We start from the raw sequence: 15,431 nt of genomic DNA on the forward strand, positions 1-15,431 counted from the left end.
TTGCCCTTTGGCTTATCTACTGCACCCAGAGTGTTTACGAAATGCCTGGCATCAGTAATTGCCTTCTGCAGACAACGAGGAATCCAAATCTACCCATATCTGGACGACTGCCTGATCCAAGCAGACAGAAAGGACCTTCTATTGCAACATCTGGCGTTTGTAATAAATCTGTTAAACTGCCTGGGGTACACAGTGAACAAAAATAAATCAAAACTAATACCTTCTCAACAGATAATTTTCCTGGGTGCCAGCTTAAATACAACAACCCAGATGGCCTACCTCACGCCAGACAAACAAGGGCAACTGTCTCAATACTACAACAAAATGGCAACTTTAACCAGGCTAACTGCAAGGGAAATCCTGCAGGCTCTGGGGTTCATGGCATTTTGTATCCTACTAATACCATTTGCAAAGCTGCATATGAGGAAACTACAATGGTACCTAAAAAACTTATGGTCTCAGCACAGCCACAGCTTGGAAACAATTATACCACTCATTCCATGCCTTCAAAAGGAATTTTTGTGTTGGACTCAAGCATGCCAAAGAAACACAGGTCTTCCTTTCAGTTTACCACAAGCAACTCAAATCATCACAACAGACGCCTCAGACTACGCCTGGGGAGCACACATGGCAGGTCAGTGTATTCAGGGAAAATGGTCCCAAAAAGAGATGCACCTACACATCAACCAAAAGGAGATGCTAGCCGTGCAAAATGCTCTTATGACCTTCAAAGACCTACTGCATCCAGGCCAGCTATTAATAAGGACAGACAACACCACAGTCATGTGGTACATAAACAAACAGGGGAACGCATTCATACCCCCTGTGCAGGCAAGCCATGACCCTGTGGAACACAGCACTGGAATTACAAATTCAACTACAGGCATAATTCCTGCCAGGGAAGGAAAACACACTGGCAGACAACTTAAGCAGAAAAATGACAGACCCACACGAATGGAAGTTGCATCCTCAAGTCTTCTCAAAGATAACTCAGGCATGGGGACAGCCAGACATAGATCTACTTGCTACCCACAGAAATTACCAGTTGTAAAAATTCTGCTCAAGGACCTATCATCCACAGGCCTGGAAAGTGGACGCACTCTCTTTCAATTGGACAGCATTGACAGTCTATGCCTTCTCGCGTCTACCTCTACTGACCAAAGTCCTACTAAAAACCAGAGCAGAGAGGCCGCAAATGATTCTCATTGCTCCAGACTGGCCACGACAGCACTAGTATCCTCTCCTAAAGAGCCTGTCACACTCACCACCATGGAGCCTTCCTCAAGTTCCTCTTCTGTTGTCCCAGCACAACTACAAGACCCTTCACAGCCAGCTCAGAACGCTAAATCTAGCTGCATGGAGAATACCTTAGTTTACCAACAAACTCTCTGCTCCAAGGAGGGTACAGGATGTCATCTTGGAGACCAGGAGACCCTCCACTAGAAAAACCTACTCCACCAAATGGAAACGATTTTGTTCTTGGAATCAAGCAAAGGGTCAGAATCCTTGGGTAATAAATATACCCCAGATTTTACAGTACCTAACTGAGATGTTAAACAGTGGCCTCTCCTTCTCTTCCATCAAGATCCACGCTTCAGCCATTTCAGCACAATACAATACGGATCCTCCTTTATTCTCACATCCTCTATTAAGGCAGTTCCTCAGAGGGGCAAAAAATATAAAACCCCCACGGAAACCACCAACTCCAGCTTGGGACCTCAACTTCGTATTGGAGAAGCTGACACTGCCTCCTTTTGAGCTGGCTTCTTCAGCAGAGCTACAGTACTTGTCATGGAAAACAGCCTTCCTTTTGGCTATTACTTCAGCACGCAGGGTTTCGGAGCTACAGGCCCTCATGGTTGTGCAACTATTCATCATCTTCCATCAGGACAGGGTTTCCTTACGAACCAACCCTACCTTCATGCCAAAGATGGTATCCAGTGTGGCTTTGAATCAGTCTATTCATTTACCTACCTTTTATCCAAACCCACAAAACATAGGAGAGAGGCTACTACATTCCTTGGACATTCACAGGCAACTTCGTTATTACTTGGACAGAACAAAGTCGTTCAGAAAATCTGAGCAGCTCTTTGTGTCCTATGCTACAGGTGCTCAAGGAAAGGCTATTTCCAAATAGACTATTTCAAAATGGATAGCCCACTGCATACGCTTTTGTTATTCATTTCATGGAAAATCAGTGCCTGTATACATCAGATGCCACTCCACCAGGACTACAGCTACCTCAGCAGCTTTCCTCAGGGGGGTCCCTACCAAGGACATTTTGGAAGCAGCTACTTGGAGTTCAGTGCACACTTTTTCCAAGCACTACCACCTTCCACTATACTCAAAATCTAGAGTGGGCTTTGCCACAGCAGTCTTGCAGGGCATTCTAGCCCCTCCTAATTACGCTTAGTACCAGCCACCCTTACTTAGCTTTGGGATTCTACCCAAGTGTGATGACTGCAGCTGTATGCACGATGAACATAGTACAGTTTTGTACCTACCATAAATGTAGATGTTCGAGTGCGCATACAGCTGCAGTCCAGGTTACCCTCCCTCCATCCCCTCTTAGGACAGGGCTTATGACAAATACCTTTAACATACAACCTATTTGGGGTATTCCTTTATGGTGTATTTGCTTGCAACTACTGTTTTGATTTATCTACTTATGTATGTTTGCATGACATCATGTTTTGCCTTCCTTTCTGGGGGCACCTGACATCTGGGGCAAGAAAAACTGAAGAAAATGGCGTCAGCTGCCTCTTTTATACCCCTGCCACACTGACATCAGGGAAGAAGTGACAACAACCGACGCCGGACCTAGACTTTGGAATTCGGCCGACCGAGGACACGCCTGACGGCAGGATAACCCAAGTGTGATGACTGCAGCTGTATGCGCACTTGAACATCTACATTTATGGTAGGTACAAAACTGTACTTTCAAGAAGTCCCAGAGGGTCTTTCCTGACACACAGGGTGAATCCTGCTTCAGAGGCAGAGGAGGAGGAAACGGCAGACGTCGCCCTAGAAGCAGGGGCAGTCCACAATACCAACAAGGCCATGATTCCTTTTGAGGATGGCCTTATTAGCACTCCTGATGTGGTGCCCGACTGCGCTTCTCTGGGGCCAGTCGGGGGTCCCATTTCTTTGTACCAAGAATCCTAGCTAAATATCACCCAAGACAAGTGGGTGCAAAGCGTTGTTATCAGAGGCTATATCATACCCTTTTCCCTATCGCCATTTGTTCCCAGAAGGTTCCCAGAGGTACCACCCAATCACAGGGATCAGGCAACTGTGGAGATAGTTGCTCTTAAAAAGAGTCATCCAGCCTGTCCCAGCAGACCAGATAGGATTCGGAACTTACTCCAGGTTCTTTTTAGTTCCAAAACGGACCAGAGATTGGAGGCCATTATTGGACCTCAGCAGATTAAATGAATCAGTGAAGAAGGACAAGTTTCGGATGGTAACACTGCAGTCTATACTCCCGATGTTAGGGAAAGACTTTTGGATGTGCTATCTGGATCTTCAGGACTACTACAAGCACATAAAAATGGACAAGGTGCCCAGAAGCCATCTATGCTTCCAGCTGGAAGTCAGTCACTATCAGTTTTACGCTCTGCCTTTTGGTCTCACCACAGCCCCCAAGATGTTCACGAAATGCATGGCAGTAGTGACAGCTCACCTGAGACGTCATGGATTCCAGGTGTTTCCGTATTTGGACGAGTGGCTCCTGACTGCCCCCACCAGGCATCTACTTCTCCAAAACAGGGACGCCACAATTCAACTTTGTGCTCAGTTAGGGATCTCCATAAATTGGAAAAAAATCTGCATTATTGCCCTCTAAATCTGTGATTTTTATAGGCGCAGAGGTAGACACAGTCAACATGACAGGTCGTCTCCCCGCGGAAAGGGCACAGAACTTAATCTCCCAAGTACAATGTTTCTCCCATTGCGAAAGGTCAAAGCGAAGTGGGTTCTTCAGCTCCTCGAGACTATGGCTTCCACAATTCTATTGGTACCATTAGCCAGGTTGCACATGAGAATTCTCCAGTGGCTTCTGTCTTCCCAGTGGTCCTTCCAATGGTCCTTCCAATCTCTCCCACTGAGCCATCCTATCCTGCTGACGGAATCATGCAAGAAGGACCTTCGATGGTGGATAGCTCCCAATCAACTGATCATGGGTGCCCCCTTTGTTCCGGCCCCTCCCAGATCTGGTAGGGGGGGCATTATTTCGGCAGGACTGTCCAAGGCACATGGCAAGAACATGAGGCTCATCTGCATATTAATGTTCCGGAGATGAGGACAGCGCTTCTGGCGTTGCAAGCATTTCAAGACCTTCTTCCTCTAGGGACAATTGCGATAGAATCAGACAACATGTTAGAATCAGACAACATGTTGGTGGTTTGGTATATCAACAAAGAGGACGGTGCCAGATCTTACCCACTCTGTCTAGAAGCCATGCGAGTTTGGGAATGGGTAGATGTTCTTCGTTCCACATTGCTGCAGTCCTTACTATTGGGGTAGTCCGCTGTCCAGTCGGCCCGAATACCAGAGTATATGTCTGACGTCGGTCAGGGCGCATTAGACTGACGTCAGTACGTCAGGGTACTAATGCGCATGACCGACGTCATATCCTCAGTCTTTTTTTGCCGCATGGTCCGATGCAGAAGCAGTTTTGCGAGTGCAGGTTGGCGTTCTGAAATATTTCCGAAGCCGGAGTTTCAGACCGAATCAGAGTTGGCTAAGTACCCCGTTGGGGAACATTTTGGTTTTTCTTGCCTCAGTATTTAACCGGATGTCAGAAAAAGTGAATAACTGTATTTCTTGTGGGAAACAGATACCTCATAGGGATTACCATACCTTGTGTATACCTTGTTTAGGGCCTGAGCACGACGTTGTTGGATGCCGCTCTTGTGCTAGGTTTAACAAACGCACTATTAAGAGACGGTTAGACTGTGCCAGGTTAGTGTTTGGGAAGCGTTGCAATTATAAAATGCCGTCGGATGCTCCGACGCCCGCTTCGTCCAAGAAGTGCAAGGACAAAACAGCGAAGCCTAGGGTTGATGAACCGGCAGTCCCGGACGTCGGTTCTTTAGAAGGCTCAGTGGAGCCAGAGGTTTTGCCAGGAGTTTCTTTGGAGTCTCAGGCAGAGACTTTACTGTTACAGGATGTGCCTTCTCAGGAGGTAGGCCAGGCTGAGGGGCTTCTCAGGTAACTGTTCTTCCCTCTCTTCCCAAGGTAGTTAGAGCCTCTCCTTCTGTTGCCAAAACTTCTTTGAGAGGTAGGCCAAGTTCAGCTTCAGTGGGGGCTTCTCCTAGCATCTCAGGTTCTGTGCCTAAGAAACATATGCTTAAAATGGCAGAAGATTTGATTACTATGATTAGAGGTTCTATGCCCTCTCCTGATAAGAGGCCTAGGGTGGAACCGAGTTTGATAGTTTTGAACAGTGTTCAGAGGCTTCTGAGTCTTCTGGAAGATTTGCAGGAGTATCCTCCTTATTCTGATTCTGATGTGGATGATTCCACTCCTACAGCTTCTCCTCCTGAGGATTTCTCATTTTCAGAGACTCTGCATTCCATGAGGGAGCACTTTAAATGGGAAGGCCAGGATTACTCTGATTCCAGGAAAAGGCTTAGGGAATTCTTGTTTTGCCCCAGCATAGGCCCTTAGCTATACCTCCTGTGTTGAATGTGGTGGAAGATGTTTTGCAGAGGCTTCCTGAACCCTGATTCTTTGCCTCCTGCTCCTGTTAAACCTGATAGGTACTATAGGGTGCCTGAAGCTCATAAGTATCTTTTAAGAGTCCTAGGGCAGAACCGGAAACTGTTTCTCAGGGACCTAAAGGTGTTAAGGCCTCTGTGGTTAAAAACCCTGTTCCCACTGATAAAGAGGCAAGGGCTTTGGATAGATGGGGAAAGAAAGTGTATACTTCTTCCACTTTAGCCATGAGGGCGTTGAATTGTCAGTTTCACATGCTTAAATATCAAAATTATCTCCTTTCACAACTGAAATCTAAGGTGGATGCTTTGGCGGAAGGTATTGAGTGTAAAGAGTTGCTGGATTTAGTTCATCTGTCTGAACAAGTGGGTAAGCATTCTTTGCAATGTGGTTTTGATGCTGTACAGGCCTCCTCGAGGGTGGCTGCCACTAGTTCTGTTCTTCGCAGGCATGCCTGGTTGAGGGATCAGAATTTAGCTGAGCATGTTAAGACAAGGATTTTGGATGCTCCTTTACAGTCTGATGTGTTGTTTGGTTCGCCTGTGGAAGCAGTTTTAAAGAAAATGGAGGACAAAGCTAAGTCTATGCAAACTGTTAAAGATTTTTGCAGGTGCAGCCACCGAAGTTTAGTAGAAATTGGCCTACTAAGGGATGGACATATCCTGCTTATGATTCCCAGTCTAGGGGTAGGTCTAGACGTGGTAGGGGCAGAGCTCAAGGTTCTTTTAGGCCTAGAACAGGAGTTCACCTGCTCAGACTTCTGGTGAGGGCAGGGGTCAGTCCTTTCGTAAACAGACCCAATGACCTGCCTTTTCAGCTGCCAGTAGATTCTCGTCTGGCAGCGCCTTTGGGAGGAAGACTGTCTCTTTTCAAAGGAAATTGGGATTTAATTACTCAAGACAGATGGGTGTTGGATATCATTCACCACGGTTACAGGTTTTATTTCCATACATTGCCCCTTTCAAAGGCATGCCAGATGTTCCTCCTCCACAAAGGAAAGAGGCTCACAAGCAAATTTCTCTGTTACTCCAAATAGGGGCCATTCAGCCAGTCCCTGTATCAGAAAGGGGCCTAGGATTTTATTCTCGCCTGTTCCTAGTGCCAAAGAAGGGGAACACGTGGAGACCAATTTTGGATTTATCTATCCTCAACACTTATCTGGACATTCCCAAGTTCAAGATGTTGACGTTACAACAGCTTTTACCTCTGCTGGGCAAAGATCACTGGATGGTAACTTTAGATCTCAAGGAAGCTTACCTTCATGTGCCTATAAGACTAAGTTGCAGGAAGTATCTGCGTTTTCGAGCTGGAAATTCTCATTATCAGTTCTCTGCATTGCCCTTTGGCTTATCTACTGCCCAGAGTATTCACAAAGGTTCTGGCTCCAGTGATAGCTTACTTCAGGCTAAAAGGAATTCAAATCTATCCTTACTTGGACGACTGCCTGATTCTGGCTCAAGAAAAGGAAGACCTTCTACAGCATCTGGAATATGTTATAGCAGTGCTAAGATGCCTAGGGTATTCTGTGAACGAAATAAAGTCCAGTCTAGTACCCTCTCAAGATATGTGCTTTCTGGGTGTGAGACTGAATACAGCGCCCAGATGGCCTTTTAACCCCGGACAAACAAAAGAGTCTATCACTTTACTTCCATCAACTATCTCATCAGTCCGTGCTGACTGCAAGGACAGTCCTTCAAGCATTAGGGTTCATGGCATCTTGTATTCTGGTGCTTCCCAATGCCAAACTGCATATGAGGAAGCTACAATGGTATCTCAAAATGTATGGACACAGCACTGCCAGGATTTGGACACTGTCATTCAAATAATACCTTGCCTTCAAAAAGAATTTTTGTGGTGGGCTCAGGAATGTCACCTAAACAAGGGACTCTCTGTGACCCGGCCAGAGGCGAGTCAGATTTTAACGACAGATGCCTCGGACATTGCTTGGGGAGCTCATCTAAATGGAAAGTGGATACAAGACAAGTGGCCTGCCAGACTACAGCATCTACATATCAACATGAAGGAGATGTTAGCAGTCCAGTTTGCATTAATGGCTTTCAAGGAGTTACTTCTTCCAGGGCAGGTGTTGATTCTAACAGACAACACAACTGTCATGTGGTACATCAACAAGCAAGGGGAACACATTCTTATCCTCTATGCGGCAAGCAATGCTTTTATGGGAGACTGCGCTAAGCTTGCAACTAACTCTTCAGGCAAGGTTTCTCCCGAGTGCACAGAGCTCCTTAGCAGATGTGTTAAGCAGACAAATCATGGATCCCCACGAGTGGAAACTGGATCTTCATGTATTTCAGAAATTGACAGTGTCATGGGGAACTCCAGACATAGATCTGTTCGCTTCTCCACTAAACCACCAGCTGCCAAAGTTTTGCACAAAGGGGTTTCATCACACAGCTTGGAAAGTGGATGCTCTGTCTTTCAGTTGGAAAAACCTTCATGTGTATGCCTTTCCACCTCTGCCTCTTCTTCCAAAGGTGCTATTAAAAGTCAGACAAGACAAGCCAAGGATGATTTTGATAGCTCCAGATTGGCCTCGGCAACACTGGTACCCACTACTAAGGAGTCTGGTAAGGAAGCCTCCATGGCCTTTACCTTTGATTCCTCATCTGTTATCTCAGAAGGACGGTCATCTGCTCAATGTCAAGCTTCACTCTCTTCATCTAACAGCCTGGCATATTCTGTGTTGAAACACAGCAGGTCTCAACTTCCTCAACAAGTTTTAAATGTGATTATGGAAGCTAGAAGACCTAGTACAAGGAAAGTGTACGCAGAAAAATGGAAGAGATTTTTATTTTGGAGTACAGCAAAGAATTTGGAGATTTCTGAGCCTAATTTGAGTGTGGCTCTTCAATATCTTACTGAGTTATTGGACAAAGGTTTGTCCTTCTCTTCCATTAAGATTCATGCTGCAGCAATTTCAGCTCACTATGATTGTGACCCACCATTGTTTTCGCATCCTTTGTTCAAGCAGTTTCTTAGAGGGGCAAAGAATATAAGACCCCACGTAGAGCTCCTACTCCTGCTTGGGATCTCAATTTTGTGTTGGAAAAACTTACTCTACAACCTTTTGAGCCTGCGGCTACTGCTGAATTGAAATACTTGTCATGGAAGACTGCTTTTCTGTTGGCTATTACTTCTGCAAGAAGGGTGTCTGAGTTGCAGGCCCTTATGGCAGTAGAGCCCTTTTTGATTTTCCATAAGGATAGGGTATCATTACGTACTAATCCTTCCTTTATGCCTAAGGTGGTTTCTAGTGTGGCTTTAAACCAAACTATTCATTTGCCTACTTTTTATGCAGACCCCCAAAATAAAGGGGAAAAGATTTTGCACACTTTAGATGTACACAGGCAATTGCGTTATTATTTAAGCAGGACTAAGGATTTTAGGCAGTCTCAGCAGTTGTTTGTTTCTTTTGCTTTGAGTTCAAAGGGCAAGCCTGTGTCAAAACAAACTATTTCTAGGTGGATTGGGTTTTGCATTGCATTTTGTTATTCCCATCATGGCAAGGAGGTTCCAGCTGGGATTAGGCCTCATTCCACTAGGGCTACTGCCACTTCAACAGCATTTCTAAGGGGGGTGGCAACTAAGGATATTTTGGAGGCAGCTACTTGGAGTTCAGTGCATACTTTCTCTAAGCATTATCACCTTCCTATCTACTCTAAGTCTAGGGCTGGTTTTGCCACAGCTGTTTTGCAAGGCATGTTGTCAGCTCCTACTTCTTTATGATTTGCCAGCCTCCCTTACCTCTGCTTTGGGATTCTACCCAATAGTAAGGACTGCAGCAATGTGGAACGAAGAACATAGTACAGTTTTGTACCTACCATAAATGTAGATGTTCGAGGATCCACATTGCTGCAGTCCAATTTACCCTCCCTCCTTCCCCTCTGTGTTTAGGGGTGGTTGTGTAGGTGAGGTTATATGCTGATATTTTTGTATATATTTTTGTATATATTGTACATATTTTTGGTGCAGGTATTTTGGGCCTTGTCTTTTTAGGGTCTTCTGACATCTGGGGCAAGAAAAGACTGAGGATATGACGTCGGTCATGCGCATTAGTACCCTGACGTACTGACGTCAGTCTAATGCGCCCTGACCGACGTCAGACATATACTCTGGTATTCGGGCCGACTGGACAGCGGACTACCCCAATAGTAAGGACTGCAGCAATGTGGATCCTCGAACATCTACATTTATGGTAGGTACAAAACTGTACTTTTCTTCCCAGCACTTTCTGGTTGCAACGCACATTCCAGAGACGACCAACGTGATAGCCGACAAGCTCAGCTGGGCAATCCTAATGCCTCACAAGTGGTCTCTGAAATGGGAAATAGTGGATCAGATTTTCTGGAAATGGGGACAGTCTTGCTGCAACCTTTTTGCCAGCCCAGTCAATACCAAGTGCAGCAGCTATTTTTCCCTCATTCCCCCTCCGGGGGAGTCTCCCAGAGACGCTCTGGCTCACAATAGGCCCATGGGACTTCTGTATGCCTTTCCTCCAATCCCTCTCATTTCCAAAGTGATTCAGAAAGCCATTCGACTGGGAAGCAAGTTGATCCTCATTGCTCCTTACTGGCCTCGTCAGGTCTGGTTCCCCTTCCTCGAGCCTCTCCTCCTGGACGATCCTTGGATTCTGGACCCAGCTCCAGATCTATTTACTGACATGTTGGGTTCGCTACACCCCTCAATCCACACCCTCAAATTGACAGTGTGGCTGCTCCAGTTCCATCCATAGTCAGGCTTCATGATGTATCATCCTCAGTGTCACATATTCTTATGTCCTCCCATAAACCTTCAACTAGGAGGCTGTATGGCAGTAAATGGAAAATATTTTCTATTTGGGCACAGAGAATGAATGCAGATCCATGCACTGCTTCTGTCCCTGTGATTCTGGATTTTCTTTCTGAGCTTTTTCAGCAAGGATCTGCCGCTACTACTATCAGAGTTCAATTGTGGCGATTTCTCATTTTCACTTAGGTTTTCCAGATACCAATTTAATGTCTCATAAGCTATGCAAGACCTTTTTGAAAGGGACCACTCTATTGAGACCACCTCTGCAAGAACCAGTGGCTTCTTGGGATTTAAATTTTGTGTTGTCCAAATTGACTTCTCCCCCCTTTGAACCTTCCCACTCATCTTCGCTAAAATTCTTGTCTTGGAAGACCTTGTTTTTGGTAGCTATCACATCAGCTAGACTGGTATCGGAGCTACAGGCCATGTCTATTAAGCCACCTTATTTGATTTTTTCACAAAGACAGGGTGTCATTATGTACTAATCCCTCCTTTGTACCCAATGTTTGTTCTAATGCTACCTTAAACCATTTTTCTTCCCTAACCACTGTCATGCAGCTGAGTACCGTTTTCATCAGTTAGACGTTCATAGACAACTACATTTTTATCTACAGCGGACTAAGGCTTTCTGGAAATCAGATCAATTATTAATTTCCTTTTCTGACTCTAGATTGGGCTTACCAGTTTCTAAAGTGACACTATCTAATTGGATTTCCAGTTGTATAGCCTTTATCTATAGCTCGGAGGGCAAACTTTTACCTTACAAGATCAAGGCTCATTCTACCAGGTCGCTGTCAACCTCTGCAGCCTTTCAAGCCAGGGTACCACTTGATAATATTTGTGCAGCAGCTACGTGGGCTACCCCTCACACTTTTATTACACATTACAAATTGGATTTGACATCCAGGGGTAGAGCATCCTTTAGCTCCACGGAGCTCAAGAGTATTTTCCAATGAGCCACCCAAGAATAAGGTGCTAGGGACGCTGTCCCATATGTAAAATGAAGGTGAGATTGGACTACCTAACATAAAGAAGTTATGTACTCACCATAACGTTCCATGTTGGTAGTCCATCTCACCTTTCATTTTTACCAACCCGCCCTTCTGCCCCCATCCTGGAAGATCTGGAAGTAATAATTTGGTTGCCCTTGGTTGGAGACCCATTAGTATTGGTTGTTTTTATGGTTGTTATTCTAGTGAGCAGCAAACAAGATCTGGGGATTGTACTGGTGCACCATGGCATACCTGCTTAGCCACGAGCCAACTAGAAGTCTTCCAGCTTGTAAATCGGCCGAGTCAGAGCCGAGGATCGGCTCCGAACCCATATGTAAAACTGAAGGGTGAGATGGACTACCAACATAGAACGTTATGGTGAGTACATAACTTCTTTTTCCTGGCACTGAACTGGACTGCCTGCAATTAGTTTTGAATTCTGTTATCAGGTTGCTTACTGGCACAGATTATTACCAGCATATTACTCCTGTCCTGCATAACCTGGTCTGGTTGCCATTTTATTATTAGATTATCTTTAAGGCCCTGATGTTGGCTTATCTGTCTTTACATGACTTGGGTCCCTTTCATTTGAAAGAGCTAGTGGTGCAATATACTCTGACAGGGACTCCGCATACTGCACTTTAGCGCTGCCCTTGATTCCACAGGTGGGTTTGGAAAACTTTTGAGTTGTTTGCTTTGCGTATCAAACTCTACATCTGTGGAAGCTATTACCTCTGTGACTGCAAAGTCTAGCTAGGGTGGAGGTTGAAGGCGACAGCCACCTTGGGTATGATGTCTCAGAGGGTGAGATCAGCAAATCCATCTTGTCAGTAATGCAGTACAGGTATTCATTTCTGTAGCAACATTTCTGAAAGCTGTTATGGAAATGTATTCTTGTATTGATTTTGCCTTCAGGACTAAAGCTTATAGGAAGCTGCTTGCTGCAGTTTTTAAAATAAAAGTTATTTATTTATTTAGCTAGCTCCTCATGGACTCACAAGGGCAGGAAAAATAGACCATGTGATGCTCCTTCTTTGAAGAAAAGGGAGGAGCTCCAAGAACTGACTTTTATTTTTTCCTATTTAGTGTAGCGTTGAGGGGATGTCACATGGTCCGGCTACTGCTGTGGCTGTTTGAGTGTCCAACATTGGCCAGCTTCAGTAGTTTAAGAGCTATCTTTTTGGTATTGCATGTCATTGCCCTATGTCTCTGACTAGGTTACTCATGAAGTTTTACTTGGCATTTGCTATAGTTTTTGCATTTGGCATGTCACCAGTATTCCCTTCAAATGAATCTCAGAAGTGACTAGCCTCTTCTTTTAATTGCTTCCATTTAATGATATCCTTGTATATGCATAAGCCTTCATGTTTTTTTACCCATAGGTCTGTGCTTACCCAAGAAAACTATGGATGTGTAAAATTCCCTCTCTCTGATATACCTTTGTTTGATAATATGCTACTCACTACTTGCTGGGCATTGAATATATTTCTACTTGGCAGCAGCTCATTTGGCAAGAAGATTCATGACAGCAAGTATTTCAGTTTTAGTATATATTAACTTGCTTATTCCATGTTCTTGAAGTGAGTTTTAGTATATACTGCAGCATTATGTGTTGGCAGTTATGGATGTGTACTTTTAATCTCATCCATTGATGAAATTGCTGTGTACTTCTAATTTCACCTATTGATGAAATTGATAGCTTTTTGCTTTATCTTATAAGAGATTGCACTCCGTCTCCAGACTGGCTGTTTTCCTGCTAGTCTGATCGATTTGACAGTATTGCCAGAAGCCCGTCAGTCTTTCCCTTTTCAAGCCTATGATCTTCATTTCCAGAACTGTAATTAATAGTCTACACAATCTGTACATATCTGTTGAGGACCCAGTCGACATTGACTGTACCGGACTCCTTCAACTTAGTAAGTTACTCAGTCTACATACACTTCAGTAGTTCATTAGTAGAGTGCATTTTGTCTGTCTTTCTCTGCCATAGTTATTTCCCAGAACTGTGGTTATTTCCAGTAGTTCCCATCAGTTCAACCTAGTAGACTGTCTATCTGTCTTTTGGTCTGTCAGACAGTCCTCTACTCTCTTGAAATAGGTTTGATATGGATCTGATGTCAGCTTGAGGTTCTTTTTCAAACCTGCCTTTATTAGGGAGATAGTCATTCAGGAAGCCACTCCATGAGTCTCAGCTTGGGACTGTGTACTGAAGGTGAAAACTGAACTTCCAATCCTGAATATGAAATGTACATACTTACCTTAATGGTAGCTATGGATTGGCAGTTCTATCTTTGTAAACATGCCCTCTCTCCATACCCCCTGCCTTGTCTGGTGGGACCGGCATGGTCCTTCTGCAAATTGCTTATGCCGTGTTATCTTTTTCTGTGCTTCTCTTGTGCTTTGCCTTAGACCAGAGATCTGGTAATGGGAACTTACTTGCATGTCAGTTATGAGTTGGGGGCGGGTGCAAGTAGCCTGGAAACATTTTAGATGTTGGGCTAACACCTGGCAGTCTTAGTCGCAAATGTGCTGAATATATAACTGGCACTCCTGATTTATCATTATGATATGGATGTAACTTTTGTTTCTAGCAGCACTGTTCTGGCAAACATCATAATTCCTGACTGATTATGAGCATTCTTTAACCTCTGTAAGGTATAGAATAGATGAATGTTGGAAACACAATGCAACCTAGAACTAACTGAGGTAAAAATTTGTGTACCATGCAGTACATTTGCCTGATTTGCTCAAGTCTTGCTATTATTAAGGTATTTTTCATTGACAGCATTGTGTGGTCTGCTATTATCGTGGATGAAGTTCATAAGCTCAAGAACCCCAAGTCACAGATAACAAAAGTGATGAAATCTTTAAAGTGCAAAATTCGCATTGGTCTTACTGGAACAATTCTTCAGAATAATATGGAAGAACTTTGGTGTGTTGTGGACTGGTAGGTTGTACTTATTAACGGTTTTGCTTGTAACCTTTTTTTGTCGATTAATTTCTCATGGATTACCACTTTAGATTCAAGGATGTGTTTCTCTTTTTTTGTGGGTTATGACAAGTTTTCTATCCTGTTATAAAAGCTTGTATGCATTCCTTTACTAGGTATGTAACTGGTGTATAGTTCAGCCTCGTGCAGCTACATTTATAAAACTGTCTGTCTGAATCCAATTTTAGTCCATTCCTTTATCAAGACTGAAAGATCATTTGAATGTCTGACTTCACACAAAGGGCTGCAGACCCTTGATGATATTGTCTAGTTACCATGTACTCCCAGTTAATTATGTGTTGTGTCACATGTCAAGAAATGTTTAACTTTCTTTGCTGCTTAAATGAAAGTGAAGAACATGATATTGTCTTGAATTTAACCAGGTATAGATGTAGGCTTGCATACTTTTGCTTGATGCAAGATTTCTGTTGTCTTAATTGCTGAGAATGCAGCCTCCAAGGGAAAGAACAGAGCAGCTTTTTACCATGTGTTGCTGATCTGCACTGAGGTACAGTGACCTCAAAGTGAAAATAATAAAAGTGGTATGGAAAGTACACTGGGGATTGCTACCTTAGGAGAAAAAAAGTTTATGTTCTGGTTTATGCTTCATTTGCTCTTGAACTTCAGTCTTATTTACATTTTGTGAGTTTTGTGCCGTCTTTTCTGTATTTTGTGAGTTTTGTGCCGTCTTTTCTGTGCATTTATTAATTTAGGTGAATGTCTTTTGAGGACTTGTAGTGGTTTCAAAGATGCGTAGTAGTCAGCGATTGTAGTAAACAGTTTTAAGTGGGTGGGTTGGCAGTTTTCTTTTAAATAATGCAATTCCACCTAGGCTGTCTAGACTCTTGATCTTACCAAAAGGGTGTGCTTGCGTAGTTAGATAAATTATATAGGTTCATAGGTTTGTAGGTGATCACTAGGCTGAT

The 15,431-nt window shown here is 44.0% G+C and overlaps 1 protein-coding gene across 1 annotated transcript in view; it reads left to right on the forward strand.

The window, feature by feature from the left end:
* The window catches only part of ERCC6L2 (ERCC excision repair 6 like 2), a 1,190,567-nt gene that overhangs the window by 172,017 nt on the left and 1,003,119 nt on the right, over positions 1-15,431 (forward strand). The window contains exon 5 of the mRNA XM_044058934.1: positions 14,302-14,463. Coding sequence (XP_043914869.1) covers positions 14,302-14,463 — 162 coding nt within the window. The remainder of the gene's footprint in view (positions 1-14,301; positions 14,464-15,431) is intronic.

This window comes from Protopterus annectens, chromosome 17.part0, assembly GCF_019279795.1.
Source record: "Protopterus annectens isolate FY-2018-M chromosome 17.part0, PAN1.0, whole genome shotgun sequence".
NCBI classification, from domain to species: Eukaryota; Metazoa; Chordata; order Ceratodontiformes; family Protopteridae; genus Protopterus; species Protopterus annectens.